Here is a 24,223-nt window from a genome sequence, read left to right as displayed (position 1 = left end):
ATCATATTTTGTATGTTCTAGCGGATCGGACTAAATGGATACATGAAAGAAGATCAAAACAGAATTTCTGATTGAAAATTTTCTGAATATCCTTTACAAAAACAGAGTACATAAATACAAAATGTTAACTTATGTTAGTCGACCTTGTTTCCTAAAATGTAAGTAACAATATATAAATCGTTATCAGCAGATAATTATCTTGCTCCAACAGATAACTTAGTCCCTAAAATGTAGGTAACAAAATCATTGATGATGGATCATTAACAGTAGATAACTATGGGGTAAGTCATACTGTTAATACAAGATAACCATGAATCATGGTTAACAGACAATGGGGGTAAGTCATACGGTTAACACAAGATAACGATGGAGCATCGTTAACAGTAGATAACGATATTGTATAGCAGTTAATACGCCCCCTCAAGTTGGAACATGTAGTTAATACGCCCCCTCAAGTTGGAACATGTCGATCGACCATGGTCTTTAGAATAGAGTTGTGCACCTAGGGCCTTTGTAAAAATGTATGCGCATTGTGAATGGGTGGGGATGAATTGAGTGAGGATTAACACATTTTGAATTTTCTCTCAAATAAGATAATTGATTTCGATATGTTTGGTGCACTCATGGTAAACAGGATTAGGAGCAATATGTAACACTGCTTGATTGTCACAAAATGGAGTTATTGGCTGAGTATAACTACAAGAAAAATGCATATTAGCAATGGACTTTATCTATCGCTAAAGACGTTAATGATAGATTTTGCGATGGATTAATGACGGATAGCATCCGTCGCATAACCCTAGTCGCTAAACTATAGCAGAATTTATGTCATCAATCCGTCGTTAAGTAGCAACGAATTAGCGGTGGATCATGTCTGTCGTTAATCCGTCGCTAAATAGAGACTAATTTGGTTATGCGATGAAATTTAATTTGTCGCTACTATTTAATGAGGGATACATATCTGTCACTAATGTCTATCGCCAATTTGGCGACAGACATTAGCGACAACTTAAACTCCATCGCGAATCAACGATTGCTTTAAATTGGAGACAGTTTAGCGACGAATATTATCCGTCGCTATTTTTTTAAAATATTCTAAAACTCAAGAAAAATTTCTCGTTATACAATTCATATAACTTGCTTATAAAAAACAAAGTACACATAAAAAATACATATACAGGTGGAACAAATTTAACACAAGTTCTAAGTTAAGGTAACTTTAACAACCAAATGCAGTCCTTGCCAAGTTATAATTAGTTACAAGTACGTCAAATGAATTAAACAAATGAATATAATCCTCGCCAAGATTTTGGGCATCATCCTCTTCATTTTCTCGATCTGCCCCTCCCTCTATGCCTCCATCAGCTCCTCTACGCTGATCATCTCCATCATCTTACAAGAAAACAAAAATGCTAGTATTTATAAATAAAATATAATGAAATAAATTATATGCGATGCACCTAATCTAATGCAACAAAGTAAATGGCTAAATGATACATATAATAGCAATAAACTGAAGGACATTAACAAAATTCAAATATGTGTTCTAAGACTAAAAAAAAAATTATAGTGATTCAATCATGCAGATATGTGTACTAAGGTTGCCAAAGAATGTCACGGTGATTCACGCATGCATATATGATTTATAAGGCTGTCAAATAAATGTGTTATGTATCACAATCATCACTACAACAAAGCAGTAGATTAGCGACGACCACATTCCGTCGCTAATCCGTCGCTAACCATGTTAGCGACGGATTAGTGACAACGCGGCGACAGTATGCTTACGTCGCGAATATTTCGACGCTAACTGGCGACGGAATAATTCCGTCGCCACGTCCGTCGCTAATTGCGATGGAATAACGAGCGCTATATTCCGTCGCCAATCCGTCGGTACTAAACGGCGACCACGGCGTGGCGACGGATTTAATTCCGTCGCTAAGCCGTCGCTAGATTAATATGAATAGCGACGGAATAATCCGTCGCTAATCCGTCGCAAAAACGAAAAAAAATAAAAAAAAAATTATTTAAAAATTAATTACCGAGAACTGTACAATTTATATTTCCTGTACAATTTATATTTCCTGTAAATAAAAAACAAACCACACAAAAAAATTCATATAACAAGTATCTATAATAATTAATCGTTCCACCTTAAAACTAAGAAGTTTAATTATTTACAATTCAACAATTACAATTAGGAAAAATAAAAAAAATAGAACTTCTTCAACACAGTCCTCTAATCATCGCCAAGATTTTGTGCGTCTTCTTGTTCATTGTCTTTATCTGTCCCTTCAGCTCCACTACCCTGATTATCGCTAGCAGCCTACACAAGAAAAGAACAGTCAGTATTGATAAACAAAATATAATGAAATAAATTACACACTATATGTGATTCTATCATGTGCTCATGTGTGATCTAAGGCAATAAAAAAACTCTATATGTGATTCTATCATGCTCATATGTGTGCTAAGGCAGTCAAAAAATTGAATATGTGATTATAGCATGTTCATATGTGTTCTAAGGCATATAAAAAAACTCTATATGTGATTCTACCATGCTCAGATGTGCTTTAAGGCAGGCAAAAAACTATATATGTGATTCGATCATGCTCGTATGTGTGCTAAGGCAGTAAAAAAATTGAATATGTGAATATAGCATGCTCATATGTGCTCTAAGGCAGGCAAAGCCAAAATTTTTATATGTGATTCTATCATAAATGATATATAACATGTTCATATGTGTTCTAAGGCAGTTAAAAAACTCTATATGTTATTATAGCATGTTCATATGTGTGCTAAGGCAGTCAAAAAACAGAATATGTGATTATAATATGCTCATATGTGTTCTTAGGCAGTAAAAAAACTGAATATGTGATTATAGCATGCTTATGTGTTCTAATGCAATCAAAAAAACTTTATATGTGATTCTATCATGCTCATATGTGCTCTAAGACAGACAAAAAGTTAAATATATATATATATATGTGATTCTATCATGCTCATATGTGTGCTAAGGCAGTAAAAAAATTGAATATGTGATTATAGCATGTTCATATGTGTTCTAAGGCATCTAGAAAAACTCTATATGTGATTCTACCATGCTCAGATGTGCTTTAAGACAGTCAAAAAAACTATATATGTGATTATACCTGAGAGGGACCTGGAATCGAAGATCCCCTATCCTGAACAGCGGCCTTGATCTCATTTCGGAGAAAGGGGGCGACGGTGTATTGGAAGTAGTTATTCAGTGATTCATTAATGATCTCGCGTACATCATCACCGGAAAGAATAGTCGGCTGCTTGGAGCTTATGTCGGCGCAAGAAGTTGGTGAGCCGTAACTGGAAGAACCAATAACTTGTGAAGTGTTCATATTACTCCCAAACCCGAACACGCGACCTTTTTTTGGTTCACCTGCTGCAGTCACCCATGCTGTAGGATCAAATGATGGATGCTGAGTAGCGTCTTCGCCATATCGCTCTACCATTTGTTGCTCATATGCCTCCTACAAAATAATGTTTAAAGTATTCATTAATAATTAATGATAACATTATGATGACTTGCATATATATTGCAATGATTATTAATAGAATTAATACATACCGTTGTCGTTCTCGCCTTCTCTGATACGAAGACTCCCGTGGTCTTCCGTTTATGTGTTTCTACAAACACATCCTTATATGGTACACTACCTCCTTTTTCTGCTTCCTGCGAAGTTAAATGACAAAAGATTTAGTACACAAATTTGCAACAATACTTATAAAATTAATATTATATATTGATGAGTTACCATTTTCTTTAGGTGGCTCCCAAATGTCTTAGATCCACCTGTGTGTAGATGGGCTTCGGGCATCTTCGATCGATTTTGTGAAGCCTTCGCAGAGCGATTTTTAAATGCATCTCCCACCCACATATCGCACATTTCATCCCAGTAATCTCTCCTGATAGTAATAGGACCATGGCCCTTTTACAGTAATGGATCATCTACTACGCCAGATGTTTTTTTTGCTGCAGTCTTCATAGTGTGCAGCATGTCTGCAAATCGATTGGCAGCCACCTTCTGCCACACCTTCCTTGCATCATTTTCTTCCACCGTAGTTGCAAAGCGATTCGAAGCCTACAAATATTTTCAGAAAGTTAGTAGACATTGCTTAAATAAATTAAATATGAAACACATTAACTATGAGGAACAACTGTATACCATGAATGAGGACCACAATCTGTCTAATACCTCCTTTGGGTACTCTTTCCATTGAGCAACTGGTCCTGGTAGATGTTGAAGAAGTGAATTCCTAATCTCCCGTACTACTTCTTGTGGCTCAAACCTCGTGCTGCACATGAATTGTTACATAGTAAATATCAATATAAAATATTTAAAAGATATGCAATAATTGAAAACAAAATACTTACGGTCGATTATCGATATACACTATTCGAATGAGTCTTCTTGTGCCAGCCTGAGAAGACCCTGTTTCCTGTGTTGGCTGTTGACTTGTGCGATCAACTGGTGTAGGTGGGTCGTGTACAGGCGCAACATCATCTGTAAAAAAATACACACCAAGTTCTCAGAATGTGCATTTGAACTAATCAAGCATCTAATTACTTATATGATATACCTATCACAGGAGCCCGTGAAGATGAAGGTTGAGCCTGGCTACTACTGGATGAGCGACCACTATAACCTCCACGAACCATATTCTAACAAATAACATATGTCATACAATACATTCAAATAATTCACATCAAGTATTACAATGCATTCAAGTCATTCACATCAAGCATTGCAATGCATTCAAATAATTCAAATCATTGACATCAAGTATTGCACTAATTCAAATCATTCGTTAATTGCATAAATTATAATACATTCAGATAATTGAAATCATTCACATCAAGTATTACAATGCATTCGAATCATTCGTATCAAGTATTACAATACATTGAAATAAAATTTTTAATCATTCACACCAAGTATTGCAATACAACTCACATCAAGTATTACAATGCATTTAAATAGAGGTTTGTAGTATAAGATTTTGCTCACTAGCTTGAGAATTCTTCCTCGTCACTAGTTTGACTTTCTTCTTCTTCTTCTTCTTCTTCATTGTTTGCCCATCCACTTGGTACATCATTTGGATTACATTCCTCTATGAATGTTTCATCAGCCAATGGAGATATGACATGCATATCATGCGCAACATCGTGACCATAAGCGAAGTCACAGACATCATCTGATTGATAGTAATCACTGTCTTCAGCTAACTCATCTTCTTGTAACTGATCATACTCGGGGTATAGTTTGGATTTCACCTTGCAAACTGCCCACCATTCATTTCTATCTGACTTTTTTATACTCGGATATGAAGTATAATCACTCACAAAACCCTTCCTGTATAGGTGATGTCTAACGCCATGAGGTTCTACAAATCGATTATTCTTACAAATCTTGCAGGGACACCTAATCCGACCTGTGGGATCTACCGTACTGACACTTGCCATTGCAAATTCAATAAAACTGTCGACACCATCCATATATTCATGCGATAACTCATTGTCCACTATCCTACGGTACATCCATTCACGGTTTGCAGTCATTTTGTCGTATGATGTTACGAATAGTATCCTAACCAGTTAAAAGAGAACCATCAGAATACTATGATGAAGAAAATATCAAATTTATCATGCAATATATGATGTCATACAATCACAAGAATTATGATGCATGCATTGATAACTTAATATTTTCATGTGCAAACTATTCATGACACGATACATTCATTTGAAGCATGCTTTCAGTATACAATTTCACATGGAAGACATAATCAAATTGAAAGTAACTACATGTAAGCATGGATACAATCACATCAAACATTGCAATACATCGAAATAATTCATATCAAACAAATATCAAACATGTACCTGCAGCAAACACACTTCAATATCCCACTAACTACTACCATGCATAGCATGGACTCCGTACTCCAAAAATAAGAACACTTCCATATTCATACATTAAAATCATGCTCAGCATGATCTCCGAACTCCAACAAAGTAGTCCTAGATATAAACAACTAAGTGAGTGTGTGAACAATAAAGTGTTATATTCAATAAATTAAATAACATGTGATGCGCTTGCATCACTTACTCACCACGGGTATTTATCCGATTTGCATTGTTTTTGTCACTTACTTACCACGGGTGGCGGGGCACAAGCGAGTTCTGTTGAGAAATCTGCAAAAAAAAATGATGTTTTAAAATGAAGTCACCATGAAATTATTCGACCATATTAAATCATAAAACCTTAAAATACAAGAAAATAAATTATAAATAAACCAAAACATCATAAACTATAAGAAAAATAAACCATAAAATTAAATAAAAAAGCCACAATTTAAACCTTAATCAAATAAGGAAAAAACCTGCCCAAATCAAATACAAAAAAATCCTTAATCAAATTAACTAAAAAGTATTAATTAAAAAAATGTGATTTAAATCCCTAATTATAGAAAATAAAAATAAAAACTCTAAATAAATAAAAAAAACCTAATCAAATTAACTATAAAAGCCTTAATTAAAAAATTTTGATTTAAAGTCCTAACCAAATTAACTAAAAATCCTTAATTAAAAAAATTATGATTCAAATCCCTAATCATAGAAAATAAAAATAAAAGCTCTAATCAAATCCAAGAAAACCCTAATCAAATTAACTATAAAATGCCCTAATTTTTAAATTTTGATTCAAAGCCCTAATAAAACAAAATCAAATAAAAAACCCTAATTAAATTAACTACAAATAGCCTTAATTTAAGAAATTTGATTCAATTGCTTAATAAATGAAAATCAAAATAAAAAATCCTAATCAATGAAAATCAAAGAAAACTAAACAATAAAAATAAAATAAAAACCCTAATTTCTGAAAAAAGAAAAAAAAGAGCAAGAAACCAGGGGGTCGACCCCCGGCCGGACACGGCAGGGGGTCGACCCCCGGCCGGACATCAAAAGGGGTTGACCCCCTGCCGGACAAGGCAGGGGGTTGACCCCTGGCCGGACACGGCAGGGGGTCGACCCCGGCCGGACAAGGCAGGGGGTTGACCCCCTGCCGGACATCAAAAGGGGTTGACCCCCTGCCGGGGTTGACCCCCTGCCGGACACGGCGGGGGGTCGACCCCCGGCCGGACATGGCGGGGGGTCGACCCCCCCCCCCCCCCCCCCGACCGGACACGGCAGGGGGTCGACCCCCTACCAGGGTTGACCCCCGGCCGGACACGGCAGGGGGTCGACCACCTACCGGGGTCGACCGCCTGGCAGAGTCGACCCCCTGCCGGAAAACGCAGGGGGTCGACCTCCAATCCATTTAAGGTGAAATACGTACCTGCGGTTGCTCCGGGCAGCGACGGCGGCAGCGGAAGGTTGACGGAGATCGACTTCCGGCGAACGGTGGGGGCCGGCAGAGAGGTCGACGGGATGTATAGGGCGGCCGAAGGAAGAGGGCGGCAGGAAGGAGAGGGCGGCGGGCGGGAGCAGCGAAAGGAGAAAGGAAAAAGAGGGCTGGGATTAGGGGTAATGCGACATTTAGCGACGGCTTAGCGACGGATTAATTCCGTCGCTAAGCCATCGTAATTCAAAAAACAAAAAAGGCGACATAAAATATTTCGTCGCCTAGGCCGTCGCTATGTTGCGACGGAATTTTAGCCGTCGCAATTTCGTCGCTAACTGTCGTATTTATTGCGACAAAATATTCTCTCGCACAATCCGTCGCTAAGTAGCGACGGATTTTGCGAGGGAATATAATATGTCGCTAGTTTCGTAAAATTCTACAAATATAGCGATGGATTCATTTCTCTCATTAATCTGTCGCTAAGTAGCGACGATATAACTCAGTCGCTAAATTCCGTCGCTAATCAACTATTTTTTTGTAGTGCATGCATATATATGTTACAAGACAGTAAAAAAACTTTCATAGTGATGAATTCATGCTTATATGTGTTATAAGGCAATCAAAAAATTTCATAGTGATTCAATTATACATATATGTGCTTTAAGGTTGTCAAAAAACTTTCATAGTGATTCAATCATGTTTATATGTGTTATAAGGTTGTCAAAAAACTTTTCTAGCGATTCAATCATGCATATATGTGTTATAAGGCAGTCAAAAAATCTTATAGTGATTAAATCATGCATGCATGTGTTGCACGGTTGTCAAAAAACTTTCATAGGGATTCAGTCATGCATATATGTGTTATAAGGCTGTCAAAAAACTTTCATAGTGATGAAATCATGCATATATGTGTTCTAAGGTTGTCAAAAAACTTTCACAGTGATTCAATCATGCATATATGTGTTATAAGGCAGTTAAAAACTTTTATAGTGATGAAATCATACATATATGTGTTATAAGGCTGTCAAAAAACTTTCATAGTAATGAAATCATGCATATATGTGTTCTAAGGTTGTCAAAAAACTTTCACAGTGATTCAATCATGCATATATGTGTTATAAGGCAGTCAAAAATTTTTATAGTGATGAAATCATACATATATGTGTTATAAGGCAGTCAAATAATTTCATAGTAATGAAATCATGCATCTATGTGTTCTAAGGTTGTCAAACAACTTTCATAGTGATTCAATCATGCTTATATGTGTTTTAAGGTTGTCAAAAAACTTTCATAGTGATGAAATCAAGCTTATATATGTTCTAAGACTGTAAAAAAACTTTCATAGTGATTCAATCGTGCATATATGTGTTATAAGGCAGTCAAAAAAATTTATTGTGATAAAATCATAATTATATGTGTTCTAAGGTAGTCAAAAAACTTAGGTTGTCAAAAACTTTTATAGTGATGAAATCATGCATATATGTGTTTTAAGGTTGCCAAAAAACTTTCATAGTGATTCAATTATGCTTATATGTGTTATAAGACAGTCAAAAAACTTTCATAATGATGAAATCATGCTTATATGTGTTCTAAGGCTGCCAAAAAAATGTCATAGTGATTCAAGCATGCATATATGGTTTTTAAGGCAGTCAAAAAACTTTTATAGTGATAAAAATCATGCTTATGTGTGTTCTAAGGTTGGCAAAAAACATAACTATGGCAGGGGATGGATCTCCCTGCCGTTGTTGCTTAAACAAGGGCAGGGGGCGGAAGCCCCCTGCTAGAAAGTACCAGTGGTAGGTGGTGGGGCTCCTTGTCGGTCGAGCAAATACAACGGCAAGAGGGCAGATCTCCCTACCGAAAAATACTAGTAGCAGGAGGTGGGACCCCTTGCCGAGAGGTTGGAAAGAGGGACAGGGGGGAGGTGCGAGGGTACGGGAGGCGAGCTCACCAACGTGGTCACTGTTGGGCTTCGATCGAGTTGTCAGAGTTGGAGGAACAAGCAGTGGGTGGCCAGTGGATTCGCTGAGGGAAGAAGGGGAGATGGTGGCGATCGAAAAGGGGGTAGCCGATGGTCGGTGGTCGTCGGTGACAACAAGGAAGAAGGAGACAGTGGTGGTGTTCATATGGGTGGCTGGCGGCTTCAGTCGTCAACATCTGCTCAAAGGATGGGAGGCGACGACGGTGGATCGAGCGATGAAAGAGAAAGGGCGATGGATTGACGAAAGAGAGGAGAGAGAGAGAGAGCAGGGAGACAATTTTGTACCCTAGATGGGTCATTTTACAACGAAAATTAGCGGCGGCTTAGCGACGGATATATTTTGTCTCAAAATTCGTCGCTACTTAGCAAATGAAAATTTTTTGCGCCAATCCGTTGCTAAGTTGTGATGAAGTTTGAAACTGATTTTTTCATCCCAAATCCATCGTTAATCAGCGATGGAGTTTGAGACTAAATTTATATGCCGTTACTTAGGGATGGATTTTGAAACAAAAATTTTCAATCGCTAATTCTGCAACTAATTTCGATTTTAAGGACGACTAGTTTTCTCTTGCTAATCCATCACAAATTTGAAATAGATTATTTTCGTCTTAAATTTTTATCCCTAAATAACATTTTTCTTGTACTGCCAGGTTTGCCTGGCCCATCATGATGGATCAGACCATTTGTACGGATCGGCCTGTCCGTTGGTAAAACCCCAACCTACGAATGCCATTAGGCCCATACGATTAATCGAGTCGGATCTATTATATATTATATTTATTATGTTATATATAATATATTATATATATTATGTTATGTATAATATATATAATATATTAAAAAACCTTTTGTTTATGGTAAACAAGTCACTTGCTGATGACTTCATTAGGGATGCCAACAAGAAGAATCACATCTTTTAACGTACATTTTTCAAGTATAGAGGTTCCTATGGACGACTTCATTAGGGTTTATTTATTTAAGGCGACAATTCCTAGACAATAATTTTTACCGTTAAATTTTAAAATGTTCGAATTTTATGTCGTTGCTAAGACTTGGGACCCGATTCCATTCGAGCCTGAATTGAAAGCAAAGAAAATTAATGCTCCAACTATGCACCGGCAAGTTAGTGGTTTGGCTTAGGCCCACTGCCCACAAGCATTTATGACAAAAATTATTCTACCCTCTTGATTTTTTTCAAACTTGATTTTCATGCTTTGGCTGAGCCTGAGAGTAGGCATGACCCACACTTGACCCCCATGCAAACGATACAACAATGAGTGGCCGAGAGGTATGACAGATGGCTTGCGTATATATTAAGCAGTTCGGGTATGGTGGTTCTATGATTTAGTGATTTAGACGGGTCAGATTTGATTAATTCGTAGGTATTTAAATTTTTACTGAATTCGATCGATTCCCATTGGTATTGGTATGGTTGTATAACTGTTAGGGGTATGCCTAACCCCAGCTTTCTCTGTCAAAAAAAAATGGCTTAGGATTCAAGATGCAAAGTCAGAGAGTTAAAAAGAAAAATTATAATGCCAAATCGAGATCCAACTAGCTAAATTGATAAATCTTATACGTATTCAGCGGATTCGGGTAATTTGTGGATTAGGTTAGATTCAAATTCAGAGGGAATAGGATTGTTAATCACATTTTGCACCAAAGACTTTAGTGAAACGACAAATCACCAAAAAAAAAAAAATTAAAGCAATTTTAGCGTCCACTAAAACAAATCTTGTATTTTGACATTGAAGGTATTTTTGGTTTGATTGTGTTTTTGAAAAGTGAAAATATTCTTCAAAAGAGATTTACTTTCAAAATCTCACATATTCTTTTAATTTAAAACCTAAATTAAAAAAATTGCTTAAGATGTAGGTCATTTTATCATCTTTCCATCTCAGCCACTCTTTCTAAGTAGTTTGAACGAGTCAACCGCTAGGCATTCTCTCCCTCACTCATGTATAAAAAGAATAGTCAGATGGTGATAGGTAAGTTTGATAAGTTGGAGAGCGGTTAACCTTTGTCATAAATAACACATGGCCCAACCCATGTGCCACTTAGTGTGCAAGTTTGAGAAAGTCAAGAGAGTTGGTAACCTGTCATAAATAATACATGGCCCAACCCATGTGCCACCAAGAGAGTTGCTAACCTTAACCACAAATGATGCCGGACCCAAGCCATCTACGACTGATCGGTGTATAGCAGCAGAATTATCAAGCATGGACAACCTAGTTGGGTGATGGCTAGGGGTGGGCATCGGGATGGGTTGACTGGGCCGTTGACCGAGTTGGCACGGCCCATCATTGCCCCGACCTGGCTGTTCACCAAGTTGGCTGGGCTCATCATTACGGGTCAGGCCATTTGTTCGGATCGGGCCTGCTCGTTGGGAAAAACCCCAGCCTACAGACAACATTAGGCCCGTGGGATTAATCGAGTCATGTCTATTATATAATATATTATATATTATATATATTATGTTATATATAATGTATATAATACATATATATACATATACACAGGCCATCATGTGTCGGCCCAATTCGGGCCGAGCTTGGGTCTAATTTATAGGCCCAAGCCTGGCCCGTGGGCTGCCCGGACATATGTCTATCCCCTAGTGATGGTGTTGCCAAGTTTGACAAGTCTAAGTAGGTATGGCAGTGTGGACCCGGAGGAAACGGGGCCCTGCCCTGGCTCGCCCCATTTAGATCATTAATGGAGGACATGAAACGGGGATGGCGGTTAAAATCAAAACCTGTGCAGGGATGGACTTACGCTTTCTCCCACCGTGGCCCGTGTCCAATCCTTCTTGGGATGGCAGTGGACCTGGAGGAAAATGGGCTGTGTTTGGACCGGAGATGGAGGACATAAAATGGGGATGGAGGTTAAAATCCAAACCTGTACCGAGATAGAGGGCAAGAGTTTGAGATGGAGTGGGGGTGGAGACCTTATACCCGCCCCCGGGCCCACCCGGCTCCACTGCCATCCCTAAGTCTAAGAGTTTGTAACCTGTCATAAATAAGTTGGCCCCTTACCACTCAGCTTTTTTTATAATATTTTTTTCGAACCCCATCCTTCCTCCCTCCCCCGACCTTTATTATAAATATGGACGTCAGATCAAAAAACAAGGAGCCCTCCTCCATACCAGACTTCTCCTCCTGCTCAGACGCATGCGAAGGAGCTGTATTGATTAGGAAGAATTTGTAACATTGGGAGCACTCTACTCACCACTGCAGAACGGGGACTCAGCCTTCTTTCTTTCCACCTTAATCGTCGTCAGCCATCGTCTGCAAGCCAGGCTCGAGGTAATCAAAGCTTTTTCAGAATATAAAAGTTCTTTTGGACACATTGTCTACACCTTTAGCGGTTAGTTTTAAAAATCAGCCTAACTTCATAAAATTCCTTATATAGCCTACAATTTTCTGAAAATTTGTTAAAAAGGGACTCACCAACATCGTCAGTAATCACATTGAAAAACATGATTCTTCTTTAGTTTTCTGTATTCTTTTTGTGAAAATGAACAACACTCATTCATTCTCAATAAGAAAGAAAATGGTAAATATTTTGAATTGTTGATGGTGAAGGTTATTGTTGTTATTTGACTTATAATTTAAATGTCGGCCCCTATTTGGCAGCTTCCAAAAACAAAACAAAAGAAGAAGAAGAGAAGTCTATATTAGTAGATTCAGAAACAATAGGTCCGTTTTTCTAAATAAAGGGCAAATAATAGGCTTCTAAAAGAAAGTTTCGTGCAAATTGTAAGGAGATTTTACTTGGTATTGTTTTAACCTGGCTGAATAGGCAAATAGAAAAGGCAGAATCTTGTTTGACAGTAGTTTTCAGGAAAGAAGTGGTGCATATTAGGAAAGCCCGAAATGTGAAGCCCAGTTTTGGGCACTGAACTAAATTTTATCTTGTTTTCACATGATGTTTAGCTCTCACCAAATGCATGAACGCCCATCCCAGTTACCAGATTCCAAACAGGCCCTTCGCTCTCACTTAAAAATCTGCCGATTCAACAGCAACTCAGAAGAATTGGACAGAATCGGCATCTTTTTTTTTTCAAAGACTTTTATAAAATGACCGTGTCACATTAAAAAAAAAAATAAACTTAAGTCAATAACAATTTATGTTCAAATTATCTTAAAAAAAATCAATTATAGAGTCAACTAAAACAATTAAGCATTCTATTACATTAGTGTTTTCACATGGCGTCTCACAGCACAAATGGGCAACGGATTGATCTGCCGTTGAATAGCTCGACCCAGTTTAGGTTTACAAAGCCCCAGCACAAGGTTCCGTTTGTGTAGTGTAACAGTATCAAAGTCTGGGTCCATACTCAAGCCTCGGGTTGTCAATGGGTCGGGTTTGACCAGAACTCGACCCGTACCAAATCTTAGACGGTCTGGGTTTGGTGATAAATAAGAAGATCCAATTAGAATCCATGTTGAACACCCGAAGGGTCCGATTAATATATGAAGCTGGGTATGGTTTGTGAAACAACATACCAGATTCGGGCCCAATTCAACCCGACTTCCAACTAAGATCCGTAAGTTTTCAATGTAAAAATGATACAAAATATTATTTTACCGGGTATGGTCCGAGTCTGGTTCAAGTAATCCTTATAAGATCCAATTAGTATGGTTTCTCTTATGGTGGGTTCGATTGGACCCAGCTCCAGGCTCGGTGCCATAAACCCAAATTAGGTTTGAGTTTGGTTTAATCTAAGTCCGAACCAAACCCGACCCGTTGACACCCTTGGTCATTCCCAACAAGATGCCACAGAGATCCATACAGACTTTGATACTGTTACAGCCGAATCGTTTGAGTTTTGAGGGGTAGGGATGTCAGCCAGATCGGGTTGGCGTCAAATATCCAACCGAATCTGAATCTCTCGTCAGATTTGGTAGACAAATTAAGTAGCACCAATTAATCATTGAATTTGGATTTGGTGTGTAAATTTTCATCTGAACCCAAATTTGATTAAGATTCATGGATTTATAATCTGAAATCATTACATATAAGCCATGTTTTGATTAGTTTGTCGGATCAGGATTTGGTATTGCATTTTCACATCCGATTTCAGATTCAGTTATGCAAGATTGATTAGATCGGATTCAGTAATAAGTACATCTGAACCAAATCAGACTGTAAATCCGACCTGTTACATCTCTATTTGGCAGTGGACCAGGTTTGGGTCCTAATAAGAAAGACCCATTTCATTGATAATGTAAATCAGTGCAACCGTCAGTTTGAATCATAGTTAAATATTTGCTCCAACTGTTGCTCCCAGGAAAGGAACCAGCAGCATTCGGAAGGTAGTGGACGTATTGCAAATGAAACGAAAAGAACATCGCGGTTACCGTTCTTCCAAGAAAAGAAAAACAGTGCCATTACAATCATCCGAAGGTGGTGGATGTGTTGATAATCAAATGGGACCAGCTATGCCATCTTCATCACCATCATTATCAGAAGATGGTGGATTCGAGTATGATGTGTTCTTGAGCTTTAGAGGACCTGACACTCGAAATGGATTCACTGGCCATCTCCATCAAGACTTGGAAGTCAAGGGCATCCGCACCTTCATAGACAACAGGGATTTGGATAAGGGTGAAGAGATCGAGAATCTGTTCGCCTACATCGAGAGATCTAAGGTCTGCGTGCCCATCTTCTCAAAGAACTACGCGGGTTCAGAATGGTGCCTAAAGGAGATAGCCAAGATGGTTGAATGTAAGAAGGGGAATATTGTTCCCGTGTTCTTTGATGTAGAACCTTCCCATATTCGTCACCAGATTGGGCCTTTTGAGCTTGCATTTAAAGAGCATGAAAACAAATATGAGGTAAATATGTGGAGGGATGCCTTGAAAGCAGTTGCAAATATCTCTGGATTCAGCCTTAAGAACAATGCAAATGGGTACACATCTCTCTCTCTCTCTCTCTCATTTTTTACATTGTGTAAACCATTGTCTTACTGGGTTCTGGAATCTCCCGCCCACCACTATCAAAATGAGCAAGCCCTTGGCATGTGCTATATATACATAACAACTTGGCAACTATTACTATTTAACTAATTAGTAGCATTAATTTTGTAAATTGAACATTATCAAATGTGGAATTTTGAATTTTATGTTTATTTCATTTAATTTATTTTTTGATATTATAAGAATTGATTTATTAATTTTATTAAAAAAATAACCTACAAATGGGTTTGAGCCGGACCGGTTTTACATTGGCCCATTGGGCTAATGAGATGGGTCATGGACTGCTCTTCAAACCCGAGCCCGTTAAGAACCGGGCCAAACCCCAACCTTAGCAAATGAGCTGGACCATCTTTTGGCCTGGGCATGGCCACCCAATGCCTGTTAAAAGGGCACTACATGATTGGACCTATAACCCAAGTATGAGATCCTCTCATCTAACCTTGGAGGGTCCAATTACTCACCACATGCCATGGGATGATCAAATAAATGGGTAGGGCTGCATCAGGAGTCTGCCTTTAACTGGACATCTAGGACTCAATCCATTAAAGCTCGTTCCAAGCTTGTGCGACTCCGTAAACAAGCCAAGATCTACTGAAACCCTGCTTTGGTTAATTTCATTTTAGAAAGGAGTTAGTTATTTATGTTACAGATGGGTTTAAAACTCTTGAATTTGTAGCCTTCACCGTAGTGGCTCTATTTGGATACTTATATTTAACACTAAGATGTCAATTCCTGGATAACCAAAATCTAGGGTTTGCAAGTCTTCATATACGCTGGTGCACAATAGTATTGGGAGGCTGGTATTTCGCAACCAGCCGGAGTTGGAATTTCATTGCCAACTACCAACTCCGAAACAGCTAATGTGAAACTAAAAAGAAGCTGAAAGAGGATGAGATAGCAGATGATAAATAAGGATATTTGTGAATGTCTTGGATTTTGGATCTGCTCCAATCCTTGACCTGATTCAAAATTATTACCTATTCCAACCTCTGTGTTTTTCATGATGACTTTATATATATATATATATATATATATATATATATATATATATATATATATATATATATATATATATATATATATATATATATATATATATATATATATATATATATATATATATATATATATATATATATATATATATATGGAAGCGGATCAGGTCATGCTGAACATGAGCGTTTTTGCTCATGCTGATATCGTGGCCATCCGATTTGCATTTTAAATAGCTCAAAAGTCAACAAAACCACGTGGCATTCATCCAAAATGCAAACAGCCGGCCACGATGTCAGCATGAGAAAAAACGCTCATGTTCAGCATGACCTGATCTGCGCCCTATATATATGGGTAAATATTGGCTATTAAGGAAGGTACAAAACTAATGAGCTAGGAATCATAATTGCAAGTTGTATGACTCAATCTAACCACAGAGATATTTTCAACATGGTTTGTTTGCTAAGGATGAAGCCATGTCATGCTTTTCTAATGTAAAAATGTGATCTTTAGAGCTATGAAATTTTGGCACATTATAGGCCATTGATTTTTGTACGCCTTAAAAAATCTATTTTTTTACATAATCACATGATTCAAAATATGTTTTCTACTAAACAAACCATGTAAATCACATCAGTAACATTTGATCTTTAAAAAATTGGATTTTTTTTAAGAAAAGAGTGATTTCTACTAATTAGTTGTATACCTATATTAATAGCCAATATTAACCCCCTATATATATCTACCATTAAACGAGGTAGGTTTAACATTAGATGGATTCAATCTTATATAAATGATTAAAATATTCTTAAAATAATGATATTTTTGAAAATATAAAGTTACTTTTTAAGGTCAAAAAGGTAACTTTGATAGTTTCTTAAAGTTACTTGAAAAAAGTGTTTGACTTTTCAATTTCCTCCAAGTTCAAAAGACCTATAATGCCCACAAAATAATTAACCTTACAATCTTATTATTTTAAAAGTGTTTTAATCATTCTCGCAAGATTGAATCCATCTAATGTTAAACACAACTAGTTTAAATGTTAGAATAACCCTATATATATTACTATAAGTTTAGTATGGTGAGGTATTGGATGCATGCATTAGCCATTATTAATTCAAATTGTTATTCTTTTGAAGGTATATTAGTGTTATTTTTGAATTTTACTCAAAAAAATTGCCCCAAGAATAGAGACCTAATTGCACTAGCTCTACTTGTTGTACTTACAATTGCTGCCCTAAGTAAACATGGAACATTGAATAACTGTCCACATCATATGGAAGCATTTTTCCTATATGTATATATAACATGTCTTTTAAGCAATCCAACCCTACGCCTACGGATGTGTTAAGCACGGTTTTTTTTTTTTGTAGGAATCATACCATCTATTGTGTTTATTCGAAATAAAATTGTGATTTTTTAAGTCACGAAATTTTAGCATATTGTGGGCTGTTGGTTGTTTACGCCTTGGAAAATCTTTCTTACACATCGCAATGATATGATCATATCTATAGGGTTGTTTTAACCATCATATCATTCGACAATTACAAAATAACATGACAAGGTCACTACAATGGGGATCTAGAAATTAAAAACAAAATAGAAAACAGGTTAACAAATTGTCCACCTAAAAGGCAGGTCTTTTATAGAAAATAAATGTGCTATTCGATTTTTATGAATCACATGGTGACAATAAACACATTAAAACAATCTCAAGTATGACGTGCAAAATAAAAATTCTGTGATATGTTAGAAAGTATGACCTAGGATGCACAAATAGGTACTTCCAGGGTGTCAGTGGGTCCGGTTTGGTTCAGACCCAGGAGGAACTAGACCTGACCCCTATTTTTTGGGTATGGTATTGGGTCGGCACCAGGTTTAATCGGACCCACCATAAGAGAAACCATACTCAGACCCGTAAAATAATATTTTTTGTCAGTTTTACATTGAATTTTTGCTAGCCTTAATCAGAACTTGGGTCAGGCCTAGGTCTGGTATAAAATTTCACAAACTATACCTGGATCCATGTATTAATCGGACCTTTGGGTCTGGACCAGGGTCTTCTTATTTATCACCATACCGGCATACCCGAACCTTGTAGGGTTTGGCACGGGTCAGGTTCAGGTAAAGCCGACCCGTTGACACCCCTCTAGCTACTTCTATAAGGGCAGTTTATGATGTAGGGAAATGTCGTTGCTTGCAAGACTGTTGGTATTGTCCCCCCTTCTTTGGTTGCGTGGTATGCCTGAGTATTTTTAAATTTAGAAAAACTTACAAAACATGCCAAACTTTTTTGTCTAACTCATGCCTAACTCTTAAAATATTACAAATAATAACTAGGTAACATAGCAAATCTCAAAAGTAAGGCGTGTATTACAATATTTCAAAAGTTATGCATTTGTTTGTAAATAGATCAAAAGTTTGACGTGTCTTTGTAATGTTTCTTAATGTGTCATGCGTAAGGGTGACAAAAGTTAGCACCTAATTTCAATTTTAACCTCTGAGTACTTTAGTCTTTTCATCAAGCTGAATAGGCCATGCATGTAAGAAAAATGAATTTTTTTACCTATTTAATTTCAAATACCTGAGAGCGACTTCAATCCCAAAGTTTAGAATTGACTCTCTCTCTCTTTCTCTCTCTGGTCCATACTCAGTTGTCCTACACAATGACTAATCTTTGCATAGATGCTATCCACTTTCAAAATAATAACTTTCTTAGATTTGTTCTCCAAAGGTTAGATCGTATATATATAAGCTCTTTGTTTGCTTGTGTCAGGAATGAGGCAGACCTAAAGATCAAAATTGTTGAGAGGGTGCTCTCTGTACTAGGTAAGTTTCCCTTGTATGTTGCAAAGTACCCAATTGGAATTGATTCTCGTGTTGAGAAAGTGAGGGAGCTTTGGAGGACTGGAGAAGGGGTTGTGAACATGATCGGAATCCAAGGGATGGGGGGCATTGGAAAGACCACAATAGCCAAGGCTGTCTACAACAAATTTTATCATGTATTAGATGGCGATCATGTGTTGTTTGATGGCGGTTCTTTCATTTCAGATATCAGGGAAAAGTTTCAACAAGGCGAAGGGGTGGAGTTGCAGAAGCAACTCATTCGTGACATCTTAAAAGTTCAAAACCCATCTATAAGTAGCATTGATCAAGGAATAAGCATGATTAAAGAAAGAATGAAGTCTAAAAAGGTTCTAATTGTTTTAGATGATGTTGACGATAGAGATCAATTAAATGCACTTGCTGGTGGGAGGGACTGGTTTCTTAAAGAGAGTGTGATCATCATCACGTCAAGAGATGAGGGCGTACTGCTGCAACAAGATGTGAAAGAAGATAAAATTTATAAGCCCGAAGAATTGACAAGTGAGGAAGCGTTCCTTCTGTTCACAAAACATGCATTTATGGGCCGTGAGAAACCAAAAGAAGATCACCTAACTGAGTTATCAGAAGAGTTTGTTAAAGCTATTGGAGGGCTACCCTTAACCCTTGTAGTGTTTGGGTCAGATTTGTCCGGAGAGACAAACGAAAAAGTATGGAGATATAGATTGGAAACGTTGCAAAAAATTCCAAACAAAGATATTCAAAAAAGGTTGATGATAAGTTACGATCAACTCGGGGAAATAGAAAAACAAGTGTTTCTAGACATATCATGCTTTTTTATCGGTGAGTATACAGAAAGGGCAACTTATTTGTGGGAGGATCGTGGCTGGTGTCCTGAAAATGCAATTCAAGCCCTTGAGCGTAAGTCTCTCATTAAGTTGGACCATGACCATGAAAAGAGACGTTTCATCATGCATGATCTTCTCCGAGATATGGGGAGAGACATAGTTAGCCAAGACAAAACAAGAGAAGTTTCGAAGAGGAGGAGGCTATGGAATTCGGACGACATACTTTATCTGTTTCGAAGGGAGGTACTACTCTCTCTCTCTCTCCAGCTTCTTTGCACTTTATTCAATTATGGATTTATGGACTACAACCTGTTCACTTGGATAGAGTAGGGAGTATAGGAAAGGTTAAATCCCTCACAAAGAGAGGTAGCTAATTAATAAGCTCTAAGATGAGTCAACTGTATGTCTTGGATCGTCTCGGTTTGGACACGGTTCTCTTCTTTCCATTGGATATGCTGACGACTCATCACATTGTGAAGCCCGAGTCTAGGGTTAGGCCACCTTATTGGCCCAAATAGAACCGGATTTATACTTTTCTTGCTATATATGTCTAATTACCAAATCCTTGAAAGGCTTGCACCAAGGGGTTTTGCGTAGTGGGTAGGGGCGTACGGGCAGTCTAGGTTCAATCTCACTGGCTTCACCTCTTTTGCACAAGCCAAAGTAATTAAGCCAAGCGGTAAGCCTACGGGCCTACGTGCCTTTTGTGTTTTGTTACCTCGTTGAGAGAAGCCTGATCCTAATCCATCTTCATAATGCAACCGAGTCCCAGCTCCAACGTCATCAAAATCGATTTGAATTGGCAACATGCTACATTTATGATGTGTTTGGACTGTTGCCTGAAATCTTTGTACACACATGGAGGTCACCAGACTGGGTTAATATTGCTTGTTTTCTCCAGCACTGTAACTGAGTTAATGTTGCTTCTTTTCTCTTCAGGTACCAACGAAAGTAGAAGTAGAAGCAATCAGGCTCAACCAAGGCACGGAACAAGGAAAAGAACTGCCTAATAACGCTCAATGCTTTCAAAAAATGCACCATCTCAGGTTTCTTCACATTGAGGGTGTGAAATTCGAAAATATGTTCCAGCATTTTCCTACAGGGCTAAGATGGTTGGGATTGCCGCAGTGTGACTTTGTTGAGGAGACCAATGACTTTGTGTCATCTCTTAACCTTAGGGAGGCCGTAATAGTTGATCTATCAAAGAGCAATGCAGCGGCTCAAGCTCTCGTTACTCGATCCTTTCCTAATGGCGTGGTTAGTATTACGAGCGAATTCTTTCTGTGTTTTGTGACATCTTAGATCTAGTTGTTTTTCCAAACCTGAAACTTAACTAAGAAAAAAATTTGCAGGACCTGCTCAAATTGAAAATTCTCGATCTCAGTTATACAAACATAACTCGGACGCCTAATTTCTCCAATGGCTCTCCCTTGGTGAAATTGATACTCAAAGAGTGTAAAAACTTAGAAGAAGTTCACGAGTCCATTGGAAACCTCAAGATATTAAAGTACTTGGATATGGGCAATTGCACGAAGCTACAGAATTTGCCCGACGCCATTGGCGAATTAACCTCTCTTAAAGACCTTCATCTCCAATGGTGTGAAGAGTTAATTGGAGTTCATGAATCCATTGGAAAACTCAAGAGCTTAGAGTACTTGGATATGAGAACATGCAAGAAACTGCAGACGTTGCCTGACACCATCAGCCAATTAATCTCTCTTAAAGTCTTTAATCTTGGATGGTGTAGCGAACTTAAGTGTTTGCCAGCACAATCAGGGAAGATGGAATCACTAGAGGAGCTTCATCTTAACCACACAGGCATAACAGAATTGCCTGATTCAATAGGTGAGCTTAGAAAAGTACTGCGTCAGCTGTCTTTACATCGTTGCTCCTTCCTGACAGAGCTGCCTAATTCGTTTGCAAAGTTGGGCTCTTTAAAAAAGCTGACAATAATTGGCACTCCTTTGAGGATATTAGAAGACGGTTCAGATTCAAGAAAGAAAGTACTAAAGGATGACACTGATGATCTAATGGAGATCTCTGAACTAAGAGTTCCATCGCTTGAGTTGCTTGCTGTACTGCCCGAATCAGTCTGCAGAAACATAAGACGGTTCTATTTAACCGATCCAACGAATTCAGACTTTCCGAAAGATGTCGAACGACTAAGTAACCTCGAAGAGTTGTCACTAAATTGTGAGCAACTTGCAGATCTACCCGACCGTATTCTAAGTCGTTTGGAGAACCTTACGATCTTGGAAGTCGAGTCCCAGGATCTCACAACCCTATCAGATGACAGTATTTGGGCATTGAAAAGAGTCAAGACATTGAAATTGAAGTGCAAGTATCTCAAAAAACTGCCTGATTCAATTGTGGTCCTCCTAAAAAACCTTGAGAACTTACAACTCACGTCTGAGAATCTCGAATCTCTACCTAGCTCAATCGGAGAATTGAGCAACCTAGAGACCTTTCAAGTGCACTCTGAGAAGCTCGAATCCCTACCTGTTTCAATCCGAGAATTGAGCAACCTAGAGACCTTTGAAGTGCACTGTGAAAGACTCAAATCTCTACCTGCTTGGATTGAGGGTCTGCAAAGGCTTGCGAAATTGTCATTAGGTGGGTGTGAGGGAATCACAGACCTTCCATTTGACACGTTGGAAAAAATGAAAAGCCTGCATGATTTGGAGCTGTTGAGAACTAGAATCAAGGAAATCCCCCAAGAAATTGAACGCCTCACAAGTTTGAAGGTTCTGCGCATAGCTGATGCTGAAATTGACACGTCCTTCTTTAGAGTGGATCTAGGGACCTCTTAAGTGATCCCTTATGCCCCACACCCAAACACATGATAGCAATTTGGGTGGGGCCTATTTCATTTGTATGATTTTCGCAGATTCTCTTGTCTTTAGTTGGGCTTAGTGCTAGGTGGTGCAGTGTAACACCCCGATCTGAGACCTCAGGAGTTCGAGTTCGGTTGGTATTACTTTTCAGAGGGAAGAGTGCAAAGCTTACACAGAGAAAACGTGGCTAAAAAAAAACTTTTTATTTTATTTTCATAATCAACTTTTTCTTACAATGTTCATCATTCATAACAGAATAAAAGCAATTACAATTTATCCAATGACAAAGAATAAAAATTATACCAAATACTCTGCTGAAACTGCTCACTCTGATACTACTGTCTGAAACCTACAGTTGTAATTAAACAAGAATGGGGGTGAGTCTACAACCCAGTAAGAAATAATCATAAGTAAATAAACAACAATTTACAACTGTAGTGGGCTCTAAGCCCCTAGTCTTATTTTAATTTTCGATACACCACACATGTTTTTATATTTTAATTTCCCCCATTATCATTCTCAAATACTCTCTTTCACACAACTATTTCTAGGCTGACTATACTGGTAATAACCATCTATGGACGTAGCAACCCTGTAGAACACCCCAATTCTACACATTGGCCAGATAATGAACCATACACTCCCAGTGGTCCCCAGACCACCAGGCACTACAATGAACCACTACGGGGACCCCACCGGTAGCTAGCCAGGAGGTGAAGCTCTCAATCTCGGCATGGTTCATGCTACATCCTAAACATGATGGTTATCAATCATCCATGATCCTCCAGAGTCTCAAACCAGTGTGAGTGAAATCCTAAGTCATAACTAAGTTCACATATTGAACACATTCTTAGCTTCAAGTTCACTCGTTCCCTCACGAGTGGTGTCATGAATAATTACAACCATCTCATTATTAATCTCATGTTGACATTAAGACTCACACCGCTCTTACTTAGCATGCAATGATGTAGTGTCTCTACATCATTACCGGTGGCCCACTCTCCATGGTGGCTGCACTCTGGCAGCGAACCAGGTAGCCCTTTCCACAGGTCGCCACTTCCGGCATACAAGCCGTACCTGACTCAATAGCACAGCTTACGAACCTAGAACTGTTTTCTTCGAAGTATAGCGGACACATAATAAGGCGACATGATTCCATGAGAAGTAGTTTGGGCTCCTTACCAGAGTTTATAATGGGTGGACCTGACACAGAGAACAGCATTGCATATTATGGAGACGTCATTAAAGTGCGTTTCACATCTTGCGGGTTTCTTGCTTTACTACCTTATTCATTGTGCAAAAGAATAACAGAACTTCGTTTAGTTGATCCTACAACGAGAGAGCTGCCTGATCTTAAAGGACCGCTGGAAAACCTTGAGATATTGGA

At 38.2% G+C, this 24,223-nt stretch overlaps 2 protein-coding genes across 3 annotated transcripts; one reads left to right on the top strand and one right to left on the bottom strand.

The window, feature by feature from the left end:
* Positions 1-2,042: 2,042 nt before the first annotated feature.
* LOC149827179 (uncharacterized) lies at positions 2,043-3,383 on the bottom strand. The gene is made up of 2 exons (XM_090020246.1): positions 3,153-3,383; positions 2,043-2,326 (listed from the first exon to the last, which is right to left on the bottom strand). Exons 1-2 carry the CDS (start codon positions 3,372-3,374, stop codon positions 2,240-2,242), a joined length of 309 nt encoding a protein of 102 aa, XP_089876372.1. The 5' UTR covers positions 3,375-3,383; the 3' UTR covers positions 2,043-2,239.
* Positions 3,384-12,485: 9,102 nt separating this feature from the next.
* Positions 12,486-23,018, top strand: LOC149827178 (disease resistance protein Roq1-like). 2 transcript variants are annotated; one of them, XM_090019191.1, is made up of 5 exons: positions 12,486-12,662; positions 14,651-15,271; positions 19,108-20,245; positions 20,942-21,259; positions 21,355-23,018. In XM_090019191.1, the coding sequence occupies exons 2-5, from the start codon at positions 14,694-14,696 to the stop codon at positions 22,810-22,812; spliced, it is 3,492 nt and encodes a 1,163-aa protein (XP_089875317.1). In that variant the 5' UTR covers positions 12,486-12,662; positions 14,651-14,693; the 3' UTR covers positions 22,813-23,018. The 2 variants fall into 2 exon arrangements, with proteins under 2 accessions (XP_089875317.1, XP_089875318.1); XM_090019192.1 differs by having other exon boundaries at positions 12,492-12,662; positions 14,411-15,271.
* Positions 23,019-24,223: the final 1,205 nt, after the last annotated feature.

The sequence above is a fragment of the Nuphar pumila genome, chromosome 10 (assembly GCF_984573655.1).
Source record: "Nuphar pumila chromosome 10, dmNupPumi1.hap1.1, whole genome shotgun sequence".
Taxonomy (NCBI): domain Eukaryota; kingdom Viridiplantae; phylum Streptophyta; class Magnoliopsida; order Nymphaeales; family Nymphaeaceae; genus Nuphar; species Nuphar pumila.
Note: the sequence above shows the minus strand (reverse complement) of the source record. Positions and strands in the feature narration are given on the sequence as shown.

Excerpts from the sequence above, each read along its gene's own strand:
- LOC149827179 (XM_090020246.1), bottom strand. The coding sequence starts at position 3,374 with ATGAACACTTCACAAGTTATTGGTTCTTCCAGTTACGGCTCACCAACT. Across the intron at positions 2,327-3,152 it reads CGATTCCAGGTCCCTCTCAG|GCTGCTAGCGATAATCAGGG; the intron begins GTATAATCACAT and ends TTTCTTGTGTAG.
- LOC149827178 (XM_090019191.1), top strand. The coding sequence starts at position 14,694 with ATGAAACGAAAAGAACATCGCGGTTACCGTTCTTCCAAGAAAAGAAAA. Across the intron at positions 20,246-20,941 it reads TTTATCTGTTTCGAAGGGAG|GTACCAACGAAAGTAGAAGT; the intron begins GTACTACTCTCT and ends TTTTCTCTTCAG. Across the intron at positions 21,260-21,354 it reads GATCCTTTCCTAATGGCGTG|GACCTGCTCAAATTGAAAAT; the intron begins GTTAGTATTACG and ends AAAAATTTGCAG.